At 40.4% G+C, this 21,877-nt stretch overlaps 1 protein-coding gene across 8 annotated transcripts in view; it reads left to right on the forward strand.

The window, feature by feature from the left end:
- ELAVL4 (ELAV like RNA binding protein 4) overlaps nt 1-21,877 on the forward strand; it is an 83,523-nt gene that overhangs the window by 36,724 nt on the left and 24,922 nt on the right. For all 8 annotated transcript variants that reach the window (XM_052801761.1, XM_052801759.1, XM_052801757.1 and 5 more), the window contains exon 2: nt 3,155-3,395. In XM_052801761.1, the coding sequence (XP_052657721.1) occupies nt 3,155-3,395 (241 nt within the window). The remainder of the gene's footprint in view (nt 1-3,154; nt 3,396-21,877) is intronic.

The following is a 21,877-nucleotide window of genomic DNA, read 5'->3' on the forward strand; positions in this document are numbered from 1 at the left end:
TACCTTTTCATTACCATTAATAATTTAAGTCTTCACTAGGGATGTCAGTCAGTACATCTAAAATAAGTATTATTCCTTTGTGCCCATGAGAACTTTGAATGCTAGCTCTGGTACATAACTGTTTTTGCACAGAAATCACTCTGTAAATGGAGACTTAAAATTATGCAGTTAAAATATTTCAGATATATTTTTTTTTATCAGAATTGGTTTTAATAATACTTCAGCATTTCTCTCTATCCATTATGTCACTTCTTTTATATATATAGCAAATAGATTTTCAGTAACCTACAACTTTGCAATAATCTGAAGGGCAAGTAAGTGCCTTGATTTTCCTTTCTACTATTGAAAAATCAGGAAAATCTCATTGGTGTTGAGTGAGAGTAACTAGGAAGAAAACCTGGCACCTGGTGCAACATCAGTTTATGCCAAGAGATTTTGATGAAGTATTAATGAGGAAAACTACTTGTTCAAAACCAGATTTTTACAGAGCAGCTTAATCTTAATGTTCTGAATGTGTTAAATATCTGAGTTGAATTCTGTTTATTTGCTTGGTGTGGAAGGTAAGCATGCTGCAAATGTAACTAAAAAGAGTTTGCAAAATGCGTAAGTAGGACACGAGCCAGTTTTGAATTTTGTTTTCTTTCCCAGATTTTAAAAGATCCAGGGTTATTGTTTATCATGGGGAACTATAGATGGCTTTTGTGTCCGTTGGTAATAATAGATGATGCACCTTCCACGGAGCATTGTGCTGAAGTCCTGCTTCTGCTGTAACTGAAACCAGTGGTGTGGTATTCCTGTCTGCTTCAGAAGGGCAGGATCAGTCCCTAAAATTGCAGTTTACCTTGTGGATTTTTTTATGTTGGAAAGGATGTGGTCAGATGATCTAAATGCACACGGAAAGCTGCAGTTAACCATGTCAGCTGCTTCACTCGTCTTCTGACTATATCTTATTGTCAGAACTGGAATTTTTTCCCCCCAATTTTAATCAAGCTGATGCAGATAAGAGCATGTAGGAGCACACTGTGCTCAGCTGAAGCGTGTTAGCCTTGGGGTGCAAAACCCTGGCCCCGCAGCAGGCTGTTAGCAAAGCTTAGAGTTGGTGTCTGTGTCTGCTGTGGGGGTCATGGAGGTGCAGAGACCAAAGGATGATCTTCCAGCTGGAATCCTGAGCTGAACAGATTTAGCAGCATCTGAAGCATTTAGTAGTATGTGCAAGTAAATACATGTATGAAATCAGATTGAAAAAAGGAAGCATGGCTGATACCGGGTAAAAGGGAAAGTCTTGAAGGAGGAGTGTATGGGGCTGGCACAGCTTGGCAGAGCATGTCAGCAGCGCTTGGTGCCACGTGGCTGGTAAAATTGGCAGGGGGATTCTGGTTTGGATGTGCCGATTTCTTTCAAGAAGTTACTATTTTTGTGGAGTTTATTTTCAAAATGATTCTGCTGTGTGGGTTAAGGCCTTTCTGTTAAGCACAATGTGGCAAGGCTGCTTTTTATTTAAAAATTGTTAAACCAAATAGCTATTCCTGGGCTTGATAATAAAAAATAATGGTAATTCAAAACTTATTTCCATTGATAAAAAAGAGGGTTATTTCCTAAATGAGGCATTAACCTAATGCTGAAGCATTTCAACTAAAAAATAAATAAAAATAGAATTGACCGGAATATAACCTATTTAGAGTCTGAACCACCCTCATGCAGTTAATTTTAGAATAGACTCCCCTTTTTTGGTGTATCTCCCCCATCCTCCTGAATTACAGGCCTAATTTGTCACAACGTGTACCTCCCTGGATTTGAAAAAGAAAGCAAATTAAGTCTTGAGTAATTACAGTAATTACAGGATCGGATGAACACAAGGTTCAGAGCGTGTGGTGTCTTAGCCCTCGGTTCTCCCCGCGTTTGTCCCTGTCCCTGGGCAGTGGAGTCTCTTGCCTGGGGCAGCAGTTTGCATCATTGACTCAGTCTTTGATGGAGGGAGGCTGAGCCCGTCTGAGGGATGATGCTCTTTGAGAGGAGATACCAGTGAAGCTCCACATCGCAAATGTCACAGTAGACAGCAAAAGCCACCATTTGCATTGCTGTATCTTACCCAGATTTGAGACTAAGATGATGTCCTTCCCTTGTCAGCACTGGTGACAGTGAAGACAGGCTGGAAGCCATAGCAGAGGCAAATACCTATATAGAAAAAGCTTGAAGTACCCAGGTTTTTCTGCTTCCTTTGTCTGCCTGTGCAGTTTGCAGATGAAAACTTGCATTCTTCAGTCCTCAGCCTGCAGATAAACATGCAGGCAGCTTTACTCACATGACCGGTGGCACTGGTGACAATGGGTCTACTGTCCCGCATGCACTTTGCTAAGCTGGATTCTTATTTGTCATTTTTTGGAAAGGTCTATGTGAGTCTCTTCTGTGAAAATTGGAGTTTCACATTTCAAGATAGATGTGCTTGTTAAAATTCCAGCCTGCACCTGTGCCTGATAAGCCTTTCTCTGATTAAACCTTTTTGATTCCAGTAAATATCTGAAGACCTTTGTATCTCTGAAGATTGCAAATCCAGGGCTTTATTATTTAAAGAGGTGTCAGTTTGTTAGTGAAAAATACAACTGGAGAATATAGGTCATCACTGGAACCAGTAAATGGTATGTCTTGGGACACTGAGTTTATTAATTGAAGGCAATCTGAATGACAACACGTTGCAGATCGACTGTGCCTGGTTAATGTTGTTGTCATTGCACTCTCTGATACAGTTATTAAATAGGTAAAATATTTTACCTTTTCATATAGAGCCATACACTTACTGCATCTGATTTAATGGAACTATAATTTTAATTATGATTATTACCTTAAATTATAATTAAATTTATGTGGTTTAAATTTACATTTGTGAAAATGGCTGCGTGATGAAAGCAGAAATCAGCTTCGCATTAACAAAAAAAGAAGGTTTTTTTAACTGCATCTTAGTATATGCTCACAGCCGAAGACTAGCGTGACCTACTTTGCAACAATAACAGAGGAATCAAGCCGGGTTTTTTTGTTGAAGTATCTAAATTGGCCATGAATGCTACATACTTACTCGTTTGTAAGTATCTTTAAAAATAGCTATTGTATCTATGAAACTTAAGGGTGTCTTTTTTCCCTTCTCTTCTTATTTTGATAGATAATTAGCACCATGGAGCCTCAGGTGTCGAATGGCCCTACTTCCAATACAACCAATGGACCCTCCAGCAACAGTAGAAACTGCCCTTCCCCCATGCAGACAGGGGCTGCTACAGATGACAGCAAAACCAACCTCATAGTCAACTATTTACCCCAGAACATGACCCAGGAGGAGTTCAGGAGTCTCTTTGGGAGCATTGGTGAAATCGAATCCTGCAAGCTCGTGAGAGACAAAATTACAGGTAAGCGCTTCATATTATTGACTTTATGTGCATCAGGGTCAGTTTACATTTGGGGTCAGCAAAACCTCTGTGCTTATATTGCAAGTACTTGGCACAGGCAATACTGCAAATACCCTGGTAAACTTCTTCAGATGGTAAACCTTGTAAGTTTTCAGTGATGCACACTGCATCTAGAACAACTGTAAGAAGCCCTTCGTCTTTCAGTCTCTGTTACGGATCAGAGGGAAAGTATGAACATTGCCAGTCTGCATGTGTGTTACACACTGTGCAGCTTCTTGCAGCAGAGCTCAGATGATGTCATTACTTTCCTGATCATTCCGAGTTTTATTTATCATTGACTTAAGTTGTAGGAGGGTAGTCTAAATGGCTTGTAGCCAACTGACTGTTCCTAATTCTGACTATTTTTTTGAACCTCACCATACCTTCGTCAAGTTTTTGCTTATTAACAACACTGTAAAGTCAAGGTGGTTCTGCATGCCCATCGCAGCATTATTTACCACAGTGTTCTGGAACAGCAGTGGTCTGTAGTTGGGACTCACTGCTCCGGATTTCATTCGGAAATTTGTGGATATTGGTTAACGAACTCTTCCCTGAAAACTTCTTAATTTGCCATGATCCTTTTCTGCATGAAGCGACACCGGTTGGTAGGTGCCTTCAGAATACGAAAAGCCTCCCATTATAGATAGTACCTCAAAGAGAAGAGAGGCGTCTGCACTATTGCTAGAGGAGGTGTGGACAGGTGCAGATGCACCTAGCCTACTCCATATCCTTGCTGCCGCAGCCAGGCATTCAGTGATGCACAAGATGATGATGGGATGAACAATCAGCTTTTATAGCTTGCTTTATAGGTTACTTTTATAGGTTGTGTGTCTACTTGCACTGTAGGTGGGGAACAGCTGAAATTTCACTGCTGTTCAGTGCATCACCGGTGCTGTTATGTTTAGCACGGAGAGCAGCCGCCTTGGGAAGGAAAGGGTTCCAGAAGAGGAGCCGTCTCCTCTCACATGTACTCCTGGCAACTTGGGTGTGTGCTCTGTGGAAGGAGGCACCATGTAAAGATGAGCAATTAAGACGCAAATTTTCATACCTACTTCCATAACAGCCTGGCAGCTGTTGTATTGGCAGCATTAGAATGATCTGCTTAGTGCTTTAAACATGCAATGCTTCTTTTTTATTTACTTCCTGACATCTAGCAATGTTCTGGTTGAACACAAGGCACATAACAAATAGCAGTAGCTGCAGGGCAGCTCAAGTCCTCAGAAGTGTAGTCCAGCAGAGCTTTCTTTAGCACGTTGACCATGATGTATCTATTTTAATATATCTTCTGATCGGGCCACAGCTTCAAGGGTATTAAAAGGAAGAAGATTGAAAAATGGAATTGACTTTTATTTATTCTTTACTTTTTTCTACTTAAAGAAAAACAAATTGCTTATAACCTCCTTCCCCCCAAAATTCAATGCAAATAACTGAAGTCCTCCTCTTTTATAAGTAAAGCTGGCGCAGTATTCCAGCGTGACACACCACCCTTTATCTGCCACCAGACCAGTTTAGCTCCAGACTGTTGTTTTTCTTTTAGTCTGAAAAAAATCTGAGAAACTAAATTACAGGTTATTTCAGTTATTTCAGACAGAAGTGAATACCTAACCCCCATCTGCAGGAGTCTAGTATGCCTAGCTTGAATTTTGATCATGGCAGGTCCTGTATTTCATGAGTTTTTTGCTTCCCATATTGTTCAAATTCATGGCGATTTCCTTGCAATATAATTTGAAGACTTCAGATAGTCAGTGTTGTTTTCATAGAGAATTGGCTGTCTTTGGATGGGGAGCCATTACTTCATCGGCTAGGAACAGTATTCGTTTTGTTTCATTCCATCTCCAGGCTTTTGTCTCTGTATTTGAAGATGTGAGAAATTTGCTATATGATCTTTTGACACATTCTTGGGTAGTTTTTTGCCTATGCTTTTTTCTTTCCATACAAAGTGCATAAATCTTTGATCAGTAAAATAACTTAAAGGAACCATTCTTAAAAAAAAAAAAAACCTTACATAGATGCTTTGAGAACATCACCCCTAAATGAGGAGCCTAAATGTTGTTTTAAGAAGTGATAAAAGTACAAAAGAACAAAATCTGCAAAAAAAGGATTGTCCCCCAAAGTCTCTGTGCCATTTTTGAAAACAACTTAAATTTGCCAAGGTTTTCAGGCATTGTGCAATATTACTAAATTTTAGGATGCGTGTACATTCCTCATGTTGAATTCAGAGTTAGTAAATTGAGTGCAGACCTCTGCCAGAAGCAGTCCATGTTTTTAAAGGTTCTTAGAACACTGAGAGTAACAAAATGGAAATGCACTGAGGTCATACCCAGCTCATCTTTCCGGATCGTCATGTAAGTGTTCTTCATTAGGCTTCTGGGTTTTTATGGGTTTTGGGAGAGTAGGGGTGGAAGTATGCCAGTAGGCTGTTACAGGAATGACTGGCTTCTCAGGGATTTTCTGCTTTTTTCTTCCTAAAAATCAGTGTAGATTTTTTGACAGTTAAAGCCATATTGCAGAAGAAATAGTAAATTCTTAAGCTAGTCTTGCTGAACTGGTGAAGGTGTGAAACAATTTAGGTTTTGTCTGCTTTTGGATTTTTTCATTGTTTCTGTTCAAAGTTTTGTGGTTTTAATAAATCTCAGCTAAGTGTGTGCTGTTGTGGTATGCCTCTAAACAAATGTTGGAGCTCTTTCCGTTAAAAATATAGGTTGTCTTCATAGACAATAAGTTTGTCTCCTTCTCGCTAAGGTAAAATAACAGGTAAATCAAGGAAAGCCAGAATAAAAAGTTAGCTGCAGAGAGAGGTTGCTTCAAGAAAAACAGAAAAGGTCATAAACCAAATCATCATTAAATAGTTACCCTAGCAAAACCATATTAGAAAATCTCGAATGTATTTCTGAAGCCAGATAGGATTGAATTGGTTCCTGTAAAAGATTTGATTTCCTCTGTCCTATTAAGGAATTGCACAGATTTTGTGCAATAATGTTTAGCATCCCAAAATACTTTTTTCAATGAGTTCAAAGCTAAACAAAGTCTGTTATACATACAGGATCCCTTTGAGAGAATTTATGGTCTGAACTCTTTTATTAATTTTAAAATGGATTAAACAATATATGTCAGGTATAATCATCTGCTCCAAGTCTTTTTGCAGTCTTAGAACAGTAGTAGGGTTTTTTAAGAAAATTGATTCGTGATGTTACCCCTCGCTTTGGAAAGACACATGTTTAAACAAGCATATTCCTTTACTAAAAAAATATGCTAATTTGGTAGTACACCGTACTGAGTTGAATAGGAATGACAGCTTCTAAGACAGCCTTTAATTTGGTATTCAAAACCAAAATTGTAAACTTCGGTTTTGTTTGGTAGCTTCTCAGAACAGGCAGGATATACAGTAGCATTTTTAAAAGATGCTAATGACTTGAAAGAGGAGATGGAAGTCAGGCATACATTTTAATTATGGGGGAGGGGTTGCAATAGAAAAAAATGGTTTTTTTCACTGCAGAGATTTTAAGGGAATGAGACAAGGAAAAACAGACTGAAGATGGTTGCCTTCATTTGGCAGGGGTGTTTAATAAAAGCAGAACTTGTGGTTGTAAAGTGTGCTTATTAAATTCTTCATTTACACTACCTAATTAATTCTAGCATTTTAAATTAACAGTGAAACTGGTCCCTGCTGTACCATTTCATAGCTACAGCATATTTCGTCCAACAACCCAGTTGTTCAGGTTTAATCAGCTGCTCTCAAAAAATGAGAAGGAACTTGAGTTTAAAAAAAAAACCTAAATGGCATAAACATGTTAGAGCAGCATTAGATGAAGGGATGTGACTTCACAGAGGAAGACTACGGCTTCAGATGGATGCGAGGCTCAGCGCTTACAAGTGATGCTAAGCTATATAGTGTTGCAGATGCTCTTTATTTCTTATTTTGTCCAAAGAAAGCCAGTGATAAATATCTTCCTGACTTGGGGAAGGAGAGGACTTGAATTCATCAGAAAATTTTGAGAGAAGAAATGCTGAACTTGTTTTGTCCCATGTTTGAAAACAAAAGATCCAGTCAGTGTAGTGTCCGTCAGAGACACTGTAATTGCTGCTGGCCAAGTGAGTTGTCCTTGTTGACGTAGTTTGTGTGTGGGAGAAGGGAATGTTTGTTACTAATTTTTTTAATTGATTTGGTGGCCTTAGCTGAGCTCTTAAGAATTATATTTTTGTTTCTCTGTAATCTACACAGAAACTTACATCTGCGAGTTGTTGAATGATCGGTATCTAAAATCTTTGGATCTCAAATAATCTTTTGTATCTTACAATGATCCAGGCGCACTGTAAAGCAGGCTGTTTATTGATACAGGATTTCTGTGCATCACTTAACTTATGACAGAGTTTGCATATTCCTGCTGTGTGGTACAATTTGATGTTCTTTGCATGCATAATCAGGAACTTCATTGCTCCTCTGCCCAAAATGCAACTCTGTTCTTAAATTGCTCCTTTTGAATTTGCAATTCCTTTAAGATTATGCACAAAGATTTACATCTTTTGTTTTAATTTCAGGTATTTATAGGACTGGTGCAGACTTAAGATTAAAACTGCTGTTCAGAAATAATTGTGGCATTGTAAGTGTAATATAAATATTGATGATCCCAGTGAAAATCCAGGACAGGCAAGCTATTGACTCAAAGCAGTAGCATCTGTGTGTTGTCACATGTTAGGAGAGAAAGAAATACTGTTTCACCTATAGTCCTGTCTAGAAGTTACAGATTGTCCATTCCTCACTCTTTGGATGTTCAACCATATGATCCAAGAACCAAAAGCTTACAAAACGGCAGTCAAATAATGCAGCATTATGAGAGAGTACAGGAAAATATCTTCCACGTAAGTGGTGTTCAATGCTCATTTCTCTGTAGAAACCAGTAAATTCCTAACCTGGAGAGGATGCTCTACCTGTGCTCTCGGCAAGCCATCATGAACCCCTTCTGGTCCAGAAGTATGTCCATGCTACATTAAGTTGGTGTTGTCTGCCCTCTATAAAAATTATTTTTTCCTGTCTCCCTGTATAATGAGCAGCTTACCAGCACATACCAAAAAGGTGCTGCTGTAAAAAGCAAAGACCCAGATTTTGTTTAACCAAGCGTGTTCAGTGAATGATGGTGCTGAACTGGTGTTTCTGTCTGGAACGTGCTGTTCAGAGATTGCATGCTTGGAGTTTCCTGAAATTTGGGGCCTAATTAAGCAGCCTTAATTTCAGCATCTGGAATCGGTAACTGTTTTGAAAGTAGTGGATGGAGAAGGTCTGTATCCTCAGGAGCAGAAGCCATTAGTTGCACACTGCGATGGTGACCCTAGGAGGCAGGAGAGAAGGAAGCCAGGTATGATCATGTTCCCCAATGGTATGGCTCCCCAGGAGGGAAGCTCTTGAATCTGACGGCAAGTGCGCAGTAGCAGGAAAACACTACTTAAGTTTACGAAGGAAAACAGGCGTCTTCTAATATTGCCCCAGTGTTTGCAGCGGGCAACAGCTAAGCTTTACGTATATTAACGGGAGGTTTTGATACCTGATAGATGAGCGAGAGGTCACGGTGTCTATCTTGGGATCGAAGGGGGACTCTGAAAGCTCATCATAATGGAAAGACACAAAGCAAAAACAGGATTAATGGTTAAATTTAATTAGAGGGGAGAGGCCTTTTGGTAATACAGTTCATGACAATAGATAACCGTTGCGTGATTAAGTCTGCGTTTGAAAGACTCAGGCTGGAAATTGCAGAGATGTTAGTAAAATTGTGCTGCTTTGTCGGGGCGGGGGGGAATATTTATTTTCATTCAAGGGAAATGGTTCACATCTATTTATGTTTAGAACCTGCAGATAAAACATGTATTCACTGCAGATTTCACATACAAAGGCTACCGGTGTTTTGTATGTGTTTTCTCTGGGAATTTTTATAAAAGGCCATATCAAAAGTGTTTCCTATTGGAAGAAAAAAATGACCCATATGCAGATAAATATAGCTTACTGTGAAACCTGGCATTAAGTTACCTGATCCTAAATGACTGAAAGTCTAATCTGAGCATAAACTCCTTCTACATTTGATGTCCAATTCACTGATTGTCCTTTGCAAGTGCCTTCCATTTTGAGATATTACTGGTTCCAGCGGTTTTCCCCACTTAAAATACATTAAACAGATAGGATTATAGAATGTAGGGATTATGTTAGATAAGACTTCTAAACTCTTTAGAAAGTATGTAAACACTCATGCCTCATGGCATAAGCCCACCTAATAACAGGGTTTAGGAGAAAAATACCTTGTAGAGGTAGTTTATTCCCTTGTTGACTTGGAAGGGGTTTTTAGTAATTCTCTGTAAAGCAATGGTAACTAGTCACTGATCTCTGATCATTTATTTGGTACAGATCTTGTTAGACTAGACTGAGCATTAGCAGCAGTTGCTTTGCTCCAGTAGTAGATGAGAATTAACACAATCCTTCAGAACAGAAAAAACACCCCAAACTTACGTACTGTAGTGCTCACCATTTACAAAGTGAACATAATTCTGGCATTTGGTTTGATTGCATTTGAGGGCCATATTCGGTAGTGCCCTTCAAATTGGCTGTATAGGGAATCTCTGTAAGCAGCAGTGCAGTTTTCTACATTTGACTTCCTTGAAAGCAAAAGACTTAATATTTGCTGAAATAAGAAAAATATTTATGCAGCAGAGTACTCTGCTAGAGTGCTTTTGTCTGAAAAATAATACCGAATTAACATTAGTTTTTTTAGGAAGTGACTTGTAGATTGGCCTTACTGTATTTTAGTAGGTACAGGACATTTGTATGATGGGAGTTATTTCTTTGTGTTGAGTGCATGGTCAGAATGCAGTGAGGAAAGAGTGGTCAGATAGAGTAGTACAACTAGAGCTGAAAGTCAAGTGCCCAGAAAAGCAGAAGTCTAAAATAATGTGTTTTGGAGTTGAGGGGGGAAAAAAAAAAAAAAAAAAGATTCTTTCTGTGAATCAGATGGAATACAGAGCATGCTTCAATTTTTGGTTATAAACTTTGTCTGGTACCTCCAATTGCATGCAGAGAATAAAATACTAGAAAACATGAAAAAACAAACATGTTTCAGAGTTTTTTTAAACAAAATCTAGAATTATTTTTTTAAAGATTAAATATATGGCTCAATGTCATTAAAGACCTTTGATAAGTTGATCTTAATTTGGTAGCCTAGTTATTTTATTTTTATAGCTTCTTATTTCCTGAAGTGTATTCTGTTCTTGAGCAGAGATAAACCTAATTTCAGTGTTGCATATCCTATTCTAAGGGCTGCAGATTTAAGACAATCCCCAAATATTGATTAACTACATGAGCATTTGCATTAAGTATCTGAACTAAATTCATTAGTACTGTGGGGGAGGGAACACAGGAACAGTAGTGAGTGTCTTTTAGTGCTGGATTTCTAAAATGTGTTTGGTATGGTTTGATGTCTATTCTACATGCTGAGGAAAACGGTCAAATTTGCATCCGTCATTTTCTTTATCGTCTCTCTGCAGTCGTCTGGTGCATACTCTGCGCCAGCGAACAAAAGAATTTTGATTTCTTGATTATTGGAAAAAAGCAATTGAAATGAGTGTTGGGGCAAGTAGGCATGACCCTTGTGCTCTGAAAGAGCTTTCTAATTAACTTCAGCAGTTTCAATCCTGAGCTTGTTCTGAAGTGTATTAAATGCCTTTAATGCATATTTAGTTTATTCTTCACAGTGTTAACTGCTTGGTTTGTGTAAATAACACCACCTTCCCATCAAGTCTAGTGAGGAAGGATAAGCAGCATGGCTTTCCCCAGCAGCACAAGCACACCTATGTCTACAAAATCATGACTTCCAGTTACAAGGTTATTTATGAGGCTTTTCAGTGTGTCTGCTGACCTTCTAGTCTGAGGCTTTTTTCCATCCTTCATCTCATCTGCATTGAAGATAACTGTCTGCCAGGGAACAGCCAGGTGATGCAGCTGTGTTGGTGGAGCCCTCTATTTGATGACAGTCTACCCTTAGCCTCCAGTGTTGTCTGTCCTTCCCTCGTTCTGCTCTTCCCTCTAGAAGCACAGACCCCATGCATCAGCACTCATGTACAGCTGCTTCTGGCCGTAACCCTTTTTTTTTTCTTTCCTTTTAGCCCAAGGAGGACAAGGAGGAAGGGGGGGAAGGAATGAGAGAGTTCCAGGAAAGCTCTGGGAGATCGGCAGCAGTGTCCACTAATGATGCACTACCTTCCAGCTGAGGCAGGGTCTTTTGGGGCAGCAGTAGACAGCACACCAAGATGTCTGTCAGGGCTCTGAAGCTGACTTTGTCAGCATTCATCCATTCCCTGCTACTCAAGACCTCCTGCCCTTCAGCCATGCCAACGAGCAGCATGGCAGCGCTGCGGCTGTCAACTCTGCCTGTCTCCCCAGGGCTCTTGCTAGACAACTTGTCCAAGAGCAAAAGTGGCTTGTGTAAAACCAGTCTAAATGGTTTTGAAACTGGTCAACCTCCTGATCTCCCTTTTCACAAGACTGTTTTTTACCAATGCTGTATTAGGAGCTGCTTCTTGGCTTTAAGATGGCGTTTAGTAAACTTGTGACGAGGATTATTCGACGTGCCTGCAGTACCTGTTTCTCAGACTTGGTGAGCCAGGAAGTTCTTGCCCCTTCTCTGTTGCAGAGCTGATTCATCATCACTTGACTTCCCAGCATGCAGGTGTTTTTCTCTAATGCCAGAAGAGCCCTGCAAGATCATCTTTACCTTGACTTCTGGGAATGGTCAACCCGAGACCTTCAGATCAGTATTGGGATCTGCTGCCCGTGGGAGTGTATGTCCTCGGCACTCCTATTTTTTTTTTCTTCTGTTTTCTGCTAGCTCAGTTTATGTGCAGTCCCTATACTGATGTAACAAAGTACCTCTTGAGACTCCATCCACTTGGACCCCATCCTTCATGTCTTTGCTTCTGGGGTTATTCTAACTGTGACTTTAGCAAGGACCCATTTACATGATCAAGCCAACCTGTTTTCTATCTCTTTGTCAAGTGAGATTGCCATCTGTAGAGGGCAAAGTTCCTTTGGGGATATCTACTGCATGGAGGTCTTGCCTAGCCTTAAATCCTTTCCTTCTCCTTTGCTTCCAGAAAACTTCAAAGGTTCAATCCCAATGCTTTGAAACTTAGGGTATCATCTTAATTTTACTTACAGTTAAGAGGCATTAATTTCTGGTTACGGTATGATGTTATGCCCAAGAAGAGATGGAGAGAGGGATTTACCACTGTTTCCTACACCTGCACATCCTTAATGCTGCACACCATCTCCTGACCTTTTCTTCTGTTTAATGGATAGTTTCTCTTGCTGCCTGAACTGGGAGTCCCAACAACCTTTGCATGCAGCTCACTGGCAATTGCATGGTTATAGTCAGCACTGGTAACCAACCTTCTCAGTAATGTGTCAGCTATTGGCAGTTGCTCTGATGCTCAGCCTTTGCCAACAGACAAGCATACGTCTTTGGATTTCAGAAGCATCCTACTTCATGTCCTGTGCTTGGTTCCCGCAGCGGTCATTGATAGGGTACTGCAGCCTCTGACTTCTTAAACCATTTGTGGTACAGCCTGGGTCTTGTTCAGGCCCTCTTGCATCTCTGCATGCCTGTTTAGAAACCTGGTTTTGCCCAGGTGCCATGTTTCCCATTTCTCTGATGCCACGGTCCCTGTCATCCCTGTGAGATTTTGATTCTAAAAAGAGTAGAGAAAGAGGGGAAGAAAGCATCATGTCGCTGAAGTCCAAGTCCATTTCTTTGACTTTTCTCACTGTCTCTGCTTTGGCTGACTCACTGCTGGGGTTTGTTGGACATAACTGCTGTTCTCCATTCTCCTGAGCATGATCTATCACTGATTTTGCAGATGTTCTGACTTGTCCCTGCTAGGAATTTCAGTGCAAGTTACTGACTTGCAGGTGCTGCTGGAGACAGGATATTGGACTGGGCAGACCTCTGCTCTGACCCAGTACTGCTGTTCTTATGACTCTCACAGCATCTGTTTAATCAGTGGAATATATCAGCTTGGGGGGCGATGGACCGAATGTTTTTATTACTTTTATTCACAAGAGCCCAGACTGGGGTTTTTTTTCAGTTAGATGGTTTTTAAGGGGTGTTGCAAAAGCAGATGGACAAAAAGCTGCGTCATACTCACCTGCAAGCAAACAAATGGCAGCATTGCCAGTATGATTAATTGTTGCTGTACTAGAGGGGCTGCTGTTTCTGTGGTAGAAGGTCTAATGTGCCTGCTGTCCTATACAGATAATTGTTTGTGCTCACGCAGATTTTAAAGCACCTTAAATTAGATATCAACAGGCTTCCTCTTGCTACAGTGTTCTAGGACCCACAAAATGAGGCCGCCTTCCTCTTCCTTAGGATGCTGTTGGTTAGATGTGGGGGGTGTTTTGACTTTCCCTGTTGTGAGGATGGTAGGTAGGGCATGAGAAGATAGGACATGTAACAAGGAAGAAGTATTCTCCAGCAGTTCCTTTTTTAGACTCCTCTGTTCTTCTATGTGCTGTATCTGTGTCATTTCTATTTACCAATGCATCTCTTTCTCCTAAGTCTCTACTTTCTTTAAAATACTTTCCTGCTATGGAAGCCACTTTGTCTTAAACCAAAAAAACCCAACCCCAAACATGAACAGCTTGGGAGCTTGACTGATAACATTTTTTTTCCCCTTATGCTTTGTATTACACTGTAATAGCTACTTTGCTACCTTGATTTTGTCTGTTGGTAGCATTGTGGTACTTATTTGCTCCAGCTTAGGTATGTTTAGGTACTTTGCCAAACTGGAAACAAAAGGAGAAATATGTATGTTTTCCCTCTCTGTTTACCACCTACATGTTTAATATTGTGCAAATCCTTTTTTACGAGAGTAGTGCATCATAAAACCTGCCCTGTTTTCAGTGGTGGTCAGCCAGCAAGAATGGCTTCTAGTCATGACATCCACACTATTCATCCAGTGCCATACATGTGGATAGTGTTATAGGAGAAGGTGCTGGCTGATACAGGTGAAATTTGCCACCTTTAAAAGGAAAAGATTTGCTTTTCAGTCTGGAGAAAATTCAAGGAGCATATTCATGCTGATACTCTTCTCAACAAAATTAGCAAGACATTTAAGGGATAGAACTAAGTACGTGCACAACAACAAAGTCATAATATTTTCTACTTTAAGCAGTTTTCCTTTTCATTATCTCCATTATCTGCAAGTACCTAAAAGGAATTTTATAAACATTTGAAACATACTTAAATTGCTGCTCTTGCTTTAAAGTTCTTGAAAGTTTGCTGTTAAAGCTGAAGCAAATTTAAGTAGGCTCACTGCAGTCTAAGTATTGATGGATAGCAAAATTTTTATACGTAGCACATTTTGGAATATGATAAAGTGGCTTTATTTTTCTCAGCATCTTTCCAGATGCTGTGTAAAGTAATCTACGGAAATCTAACTATTACAGATTAACCTTCTTAGCTGTCAGGTTGCAGCTTTTATTTGTTTTCGCTGATCAGATTAAAAATGCTGCAGACACAGGTTGTGTTGTTAATATTAAATTTTGTATTCCGGTCTGTAATAAATTACTTTCCTCTGTGCACTGGAAAAACTGGTTAGTAGAGCTCAAAGGGAGTTTAATTAGTAGGCTGTTTGAGACAGAATAGGTATTCCGAGTCATTGTTCAGAATTACGGTGAAATTTCTTAGTGTTGTGGTGGCTTTTGTTTTCTGTTGTTTGACGGAGGCTGAGGTACAGAACCTTAAATGTTGCTGAATTAAATCATTTAATGACAAAATTACCAGGGCTTTTTGAATTTGCAGTCAACCAGGTTTCAGATATTGCTGCTGCAGTATATTGTTATGTCCTACTTAATATTCTTGTTTTGCAAAACAAACTCTTGTTCTCCAGTTTTATGTGCCTTTGCCATTTCCTTTAGACTGGAAGTGTTACTGCCACTGTTTCTACATAAAATGCTTCCAGGCTTGATGATGTACTGGGTTTTCATATCTTAGCTGTGCCTTGCCTTTCCTGATTCCTCTGCTTGCATAGTTCTTCTGAGTGAGAGAGCATGTTCTTGGCCTCTTAACAAAAATATCTGTCCTGTAAACCAAGTTGCATGTTAGTTATGTTAAGCCACAGCTGACTTTTCACTCTGCCCGTGCAGTTCTTTGACCCATCACGAAAGTGGGAACCTTGGTCAGTGCACAGGCTCTCTTGTGGTTCTGTCCTTCTGCCTTTCTTCTCCCCATCACTCACTATCATCATCTCCTAGAATAGTGGGTTTTCTCATAAGCTTTGGCTCTGGGTGCCTGGCATTGCGCTTTTGTGCAAAGGTTTGGTGCTGTGCTCTGTGATCTGAACTTAGTGTCCCTTTGGTTGAAGCCTGACCAGTGAAAAATCACTCCGTTTCTTTTGGTTTGCTTTCAGTTTCTGCTCCATTGTTCAGTATTAATTTTTTTAGTTGCCTTCAACTTTTGTCTAAATTTCAGAAGTACCAGTGTTGGGGATGGGATGCAGAAGGGGAAGATAAGTCTGCTGTAATGAGGCATGTACCTCTTCCATGACTTACTGGTTCCCATTGTTGGAGTGCCTTTTCTCCTTGGTTTCAGACCATGTAATTTTTTTACCCTCTTCTTAATTTCATCTTCTCTTATGGGTAACAGTGTTAAGTAGCACACTTAATATTTCATTTCCAGTCATAGTCTTTACACACTTGAAGTATCTATAGGCTTTTGCATCTCCTTTTAGTCACAATTTAACCAAAGGTTACCGTATGTTAATGTTTTAACACTGGACCCTTCTAATCTTGCATCTTAAGTCACTGTCAAGCCTTAAGTCATTCTTGGTTAAAAACCTGGTCTTTGCTGAAAATTTGCCTTCAGTTTGTTCCTGTGCTTAGCTCCAGTAATACATTTCCTGTTATAGCTGAGTGCAGTCTTTACCATTCTTTATGTACTGCTGGTCCAGCAATGCTGTATCCCCTCTCCATGATGTGACATCACCTATTTGGGATGTGAAAGGCTTCCTATGGCATATTGCGTGCTTTATGTATTGCAGTGACTTCTTTAATTCCTCTTGCAGATACCTTTCCACGCTGCTGCTTACCATTTTTTATGTGCTGGTATGTCTTTCATTTTTTTCTGGGTCTATTTGTTTTCACTTTTTCTTACTGAGTATTGTTTTAACTCAGCCTGTTTGTTTCTAATGTCTGCATTCTTGTGTTTATTTCGTCTCTTCTTCAGCATTGAATTTACTGTTCAGGATAGACAAGTCATGGCTGTTTCTTGTCCATTCATGCCTGTCCCCAGAACACTGGATTTTTATAGTACAGTCCCTGTTCTGTTCTGGGACAAAGCGGGGAGGAGTGCAGCCTTGCTCTTCTCAGAACAGCTGCTAATTCAGAGGCTGTGTGCTCCTTGAAGGAAGGGGGAGGAGAAGATGAAAAGAAGGGAAGCAAGAGATGTCAACTGGAGGGGGCAGGGGGGAATCCAAATATTTGTTCAGAAATGGAACTCAATTGTCTTAGGTATGTCAGGAGCAGTAGCTTCTGAAAATGTACTTAATCAGTTGCTTGCAGTAGTATGAACGCACCAATGCTTAAAATCCAGTTTTACATTTAAAGAAACTTGATAAAAGCAGGAAAACAAAAAAGGAGGATAATATATTCTGCAGCATGAAATGTGCGTGTTGTTTACAAGATATGTCCAGCCCAGCACAACTCAGTGGTCAAATAATAAGGTTAATGTTTTAGGGTGGGGGAGATGCAGATTTAGATCCCTGTTCTAGTGACTCTGTTACTCTGTCCAGGTTCACCCTGGAAATCTTGATGCCTTTCAGTTTCTTTTCTCCAAAATAGGAATAAAAGTGCTTTTCTCAGTGGTGTTTGTGAGGAAAGGTGCGTTACAGAGATAGAATGCTTCCATGCTACGGTAATGGGAAGCGCAGAAGACTCCAGCCAAGTCAGCAGCATCTGTCTCAAACTGCCACTTAAGCTTTGCATGCAGATTAGCCCACTTCCTCAACTACAGTAATTACACAGCTGACTTTGTTAAAACTCTGTGTAGTATGCAGGTAAGAGCAAAGTCTTGTTTCAGGTGAGATGCAGAACATCTGAAATGCTAGAAGCTGTTAAGAGACTGTAAGGCACTATTTGCAAGAGTAGACATGTTTTATATAGCTGGTATGGTCAAGTTTAAAATGGAGTAATTGCATGTTTTTGAAAGTCCTCTTCAGATTTCTGTGGGAGTAGGATTTTCAGAAGGATCTAGTAGTGCTGGGTAGCAGTAGGCTCTCTCAAAGCATGCTCCATCTTGTTCTGTTTTCTGGGTGGATGTGTGGGGGTATTCCAGAGTGAGAATCACTGCTGTGTCTTAATTTTGAGGGGTAGCAGCTACTGTCAATTGGTATTTAATTTACATGAGAACTGCTACTGCTTCAGCATCTCTGAAAATCAAGACACTAAATTATAATGTCTTGCATTAAGGGATTTGTGAAAACTACAGAGGAGGGCAAAACTTGTGTCATCTCCTCTGACACTGCCTGGTGAAGTCAAGCTTTCTAACTCAGCAATGTGCTGGTTGAATGATGTTGCTTTCCATTGTGGGGAGCTTGCAGTTGGTTTTGGGGGGTCTTGCTTTGAGGTGACTGTGTTCAGGTCCTGGTGGTTCTCTTCCAGTCAGAGATGTGGAGGTCCAGGGGTCCCAGTTACCTCACTAGCACTAATCATCTCATTGCTTTAGCTACATTTTTACGTTTTGTTTCACATTTTGGGCAACACTTTTTTTTTATTCCCCTTTTATTTTTCTAGGCTTGTTGTCATGGTATCTCGCATTTCCCATTCAGATATTAAAATTGAGTGAGTGGTGTCTGTATGTCTGGTTCATTTTCCCTCTCTTACCCTCTCCCTGAGGGAGAGTTTTACGTGGGATGTAGCACACTGTTTGCAAGGGCTTCCTTTGGGCAATTTTTTTCTTTTTAATCACGTAGCAGCGTCTTTGTTGGAGAAGGCCTGGTGCAAAGAAGCCCCTTCCACTTGGACTGAAGTTTATTAAATCCTATGTGTGTAGAGCTCCCATGGGAGCTCATTGTGCAACTCGTGACTCCCCCCAAGCCCCCCAAAAAGGCCTGTCTCCTGCACAAATGAGCTTTTATCCGAGTCTCTCTGGCATTGCGAGAAATTAAGGCAGTGATAGGAATTTTCTCCCTGCAGGTTTCCTATGGGGAGGGCCCAGCCTTTGCTATTTGGGGATCAGGGCTCTGATGCCTTAGGGGAAGAGTTTGCTTGAGGAATCTTGTCTTATCTGAGCAGGTTTGTGTCAGCATGTGTGCCTTTACAGGTGCTCTAGCAAGAGCTAGGTGTCCGCCTGTGGAACACACAGGGATTTTCCCTGAGGTTTGGGGTTAGATTTGCTTATTTATTAGTTATGAAACTACAAACATGTTTTTTAGGAGGGTATCTGTTATAAGGGTATCGTGGTGCAAGTCTGGAACCTGATTTTCTTCTCCAGTAGCATCTTAAGAAGGATCTATTGACACTCAGATTTTGCTGATGGCTGTTTTTAACCAAGGATAAGTTGTGCTTCCTAATTGTAGGTGTACTGTAGCAGCAAAGCCTGTCTGGGGCTCTAGATTGGATTGTGTTTAAATACAGCTGACTTTTCCCAGTCTAGAAGGGGGATCTTCTTAAAAGAGCTAACAAGCACCTGAAATACAGTAACTTGATAGAAGATTCCCAAACAAAACTTGTACCCAGTAAACCTTCCTGCAAAAGGCAAAAACCAAGCTATTTACTACTCATCCTTCTCTCATTTTTGCTTTGAGAAGGGCTACACATTTTTCCCCTAAATTCTTGCAAAAATAGTTATATTGTAATAGGAGGATGATGCTTTCTTGCTATTCATGGACAACATGTATTAAATCCTAGTCTGTACAAATATAAGGAGTCTATTCTAAATAAGCTATAGACTAAATGGATGCTGTGATAAAGAGCTGCACTAAGCACTGAACAAGTTACCTTCGAAGTTGTATTACAGTTAATTGTCACAGTGACAGCCTTAGCTTAATTGTTTGGTCCTAGGAGCGCTGTGTGCAGAAGCTGCTTCCCTCCTGGTTTGCTTCTCCTGTGACTGCAGTGTGCATCACTGGGGTGACAGCAGGTGCTTCTCCTCAATAAAGGGATGGATGATGAATGAGACTGATGTTACTGATATAAAAAAGCTTCAGACAAGGAGCAGGGTTTGAACTGGTCTCCTGATCAGATCTCATTTTCCCTTGATCTGAATCTTCTCTCCATAGCTTACTTCCTTTTTTAGGTAAACAGCTCTATTTGTTAGTAACTGTCATAAAAAAAATGAAGCACGCAGTTCACTTGACCCTCTTTGTACATTTTGAATGTATCTTCTCAAGGGTATTTATGTAACCTCTGAAAGCCCCTACTTCATACAGCTTTTCATACAAGTTGCAGTCATTCTTTGTCCTTCCAGGAGTATCTTTTACAACACTTCTGAAATGGTTTGGAGGCTCACAGGATTGTGCTCTGAAATGGGACTACCAGCTGGAGCAGGGCTTGCCTTGAATGTCAATAAGTCTCTTCTGTTACTGTTATTTAGAAGATGGAAAGCATGACGAGTCTTTCTCTTGCCCATCTCTCTCTTGCTGCTTTCCTTGCCAGCCATCCATAGGTGGCATTTATTAGAAATATCCCCAGTTTGAGAATCATCGGGGACGGTTGAAGAGCATGTGCAGGTCTGCTTGGAAGAGCCACAGGTGGACAGCAAGTTGAGCTCAGCCACTTCGACAGAGAGATCACCCTGGCACCAGTTTCTTCCCTAAATGTTCACTGAGGTTGGAACAGGCAAAAACTGGAGCCGGGAGAATTCATGGCGAGCATTATTTTATCTTTTGGTCCCAAACCTGGAGTGACTGAAGGCTGTTACCGCCTGACGGCTTCTGCTTGGCTAATACAAGATGAGCTGTCAGACGTGGCCTACTTCTGAAGGAAGGGATTGTGTCAGAGAAAAGCATCGGCGTTCAGTGGTGTTCATGTTATGGCTGTCAGGCAGACAGCTTTAATTAGGTTTTACATTTGGGCAGGGGACAACAAAACCACGATTTAAGGCAGTGTGCATTGTTGCTGTCCCATTATGTGCTTGTTTTCATGAGTGACTGTTTATAGTGGGGACCATAGTCCTTTAATGTGGCTTTGCATTCCAGAGTAATTTATTTTAAAGAAAAAAGGGTGTTTTTAAAACTTTTTTAACTTATCTGGTCACAGGTGAGCAATTCAAAGTTGTACTCTTCTCTACGTTGCTTTTAGAATAGTCTCCAGCAATAGGAAGGCTTCAAACTTGTCAGAGAAAGTAGTTTCCTTCTACTTTCCTTGTGGGAATGATTGCAGTAGGAGCTGTATGGAGAACAAGCAGCAGGAACAGTGTATTTGTAGAGCTTCAGAGTAGAAGAGGTTATTGAGCACTTAACACATCTTGCCAAAACCTTCCCTGGTTTAATTCCTGCTTGAGCTAGAGCATAGCTTTCAGGGAAAAAATCTGAACTTTCAGAATTCCCAGTGGTAGAAAAGCTGACAAAATGCTTGGTAGGTAGTTAAAATAATCTGTTGCCTTCAATGTCAAAACGAGAACAAGCCTTCCCCAGGAAAACAGCTTTTGCTTTTGTTTCTAGTCTGGTTTCTCTTGCTTCAACTGTCAAGCAATGGGACTGGAAATACATAACTCCATGTTTTATCGGCTGGACAGACATTATTAAAAAAAAAATCAATCTGTACTTCAGATGAGTACTAATGTAGTACTGTTAAGGTTCAACTTAACATTTTTTGATCAGGTAGACAGATTGACCCTTATCTTTCAACTGAAGGAGTTTTTCCATGCTCTAGTCTATTCTCATGGCACCATTGCCAAGGCACTGGTATCTTTCTTGAAGCATGTACAACAGGACTGGGCATGGCACTTCGGCAGCGAAGCACACAGCCAGATCAGAAGGAGCGATTTTTTTTTTTTTTCTTTCGCTTTTTGAGTGTGTGGCTTTTATGCCAAGAAGAATTGTTTTAACCCTGTTGGCAGCATTGCAAACCTGAGATTGGTTATCTGTCACGCTGTATCCGAGTCCTTCATTTCCCATTTGGATACTATGCCAAAGTTAACTTGGTTTGTCGGGATGTAATCTTGGGTTTGTGCTATTTAAATGTACATATTTGTAGTTTGAGGAGCTTAAATTGCTTTGCACCTTTGCTCTGTCCTCTTTGTTCTTATCCTCTCATACTGTCTTTCTGCAGTTGATCTTCAGGAGCAAGGAGTTTGGCTTTTTCCACTCATCGATGGAAATAAACAGTGTAGGGCCAAGATCTGTTTCCTGAGAGAGACCTGTAGGAAAAAATCTTTCTGGTGATTTCCTATTCACAATTCCCAGTTAGAGAT

This window comes from Harpia harpyja, chromosome 11, assembly GCF_026419915.1.
Source record: "Harpia harpyja isolate bHarHar1 chromosome 11, bHarHar1 primary haplotype, whole genome shotgun sequence".
Taxonomy (NCBI): domain Eukaryota; kingdom Metazoa; phylum Chordata; class Aves; order Accipitriformes; family Accipitridae; genus Harpia; species Harpia harpyja.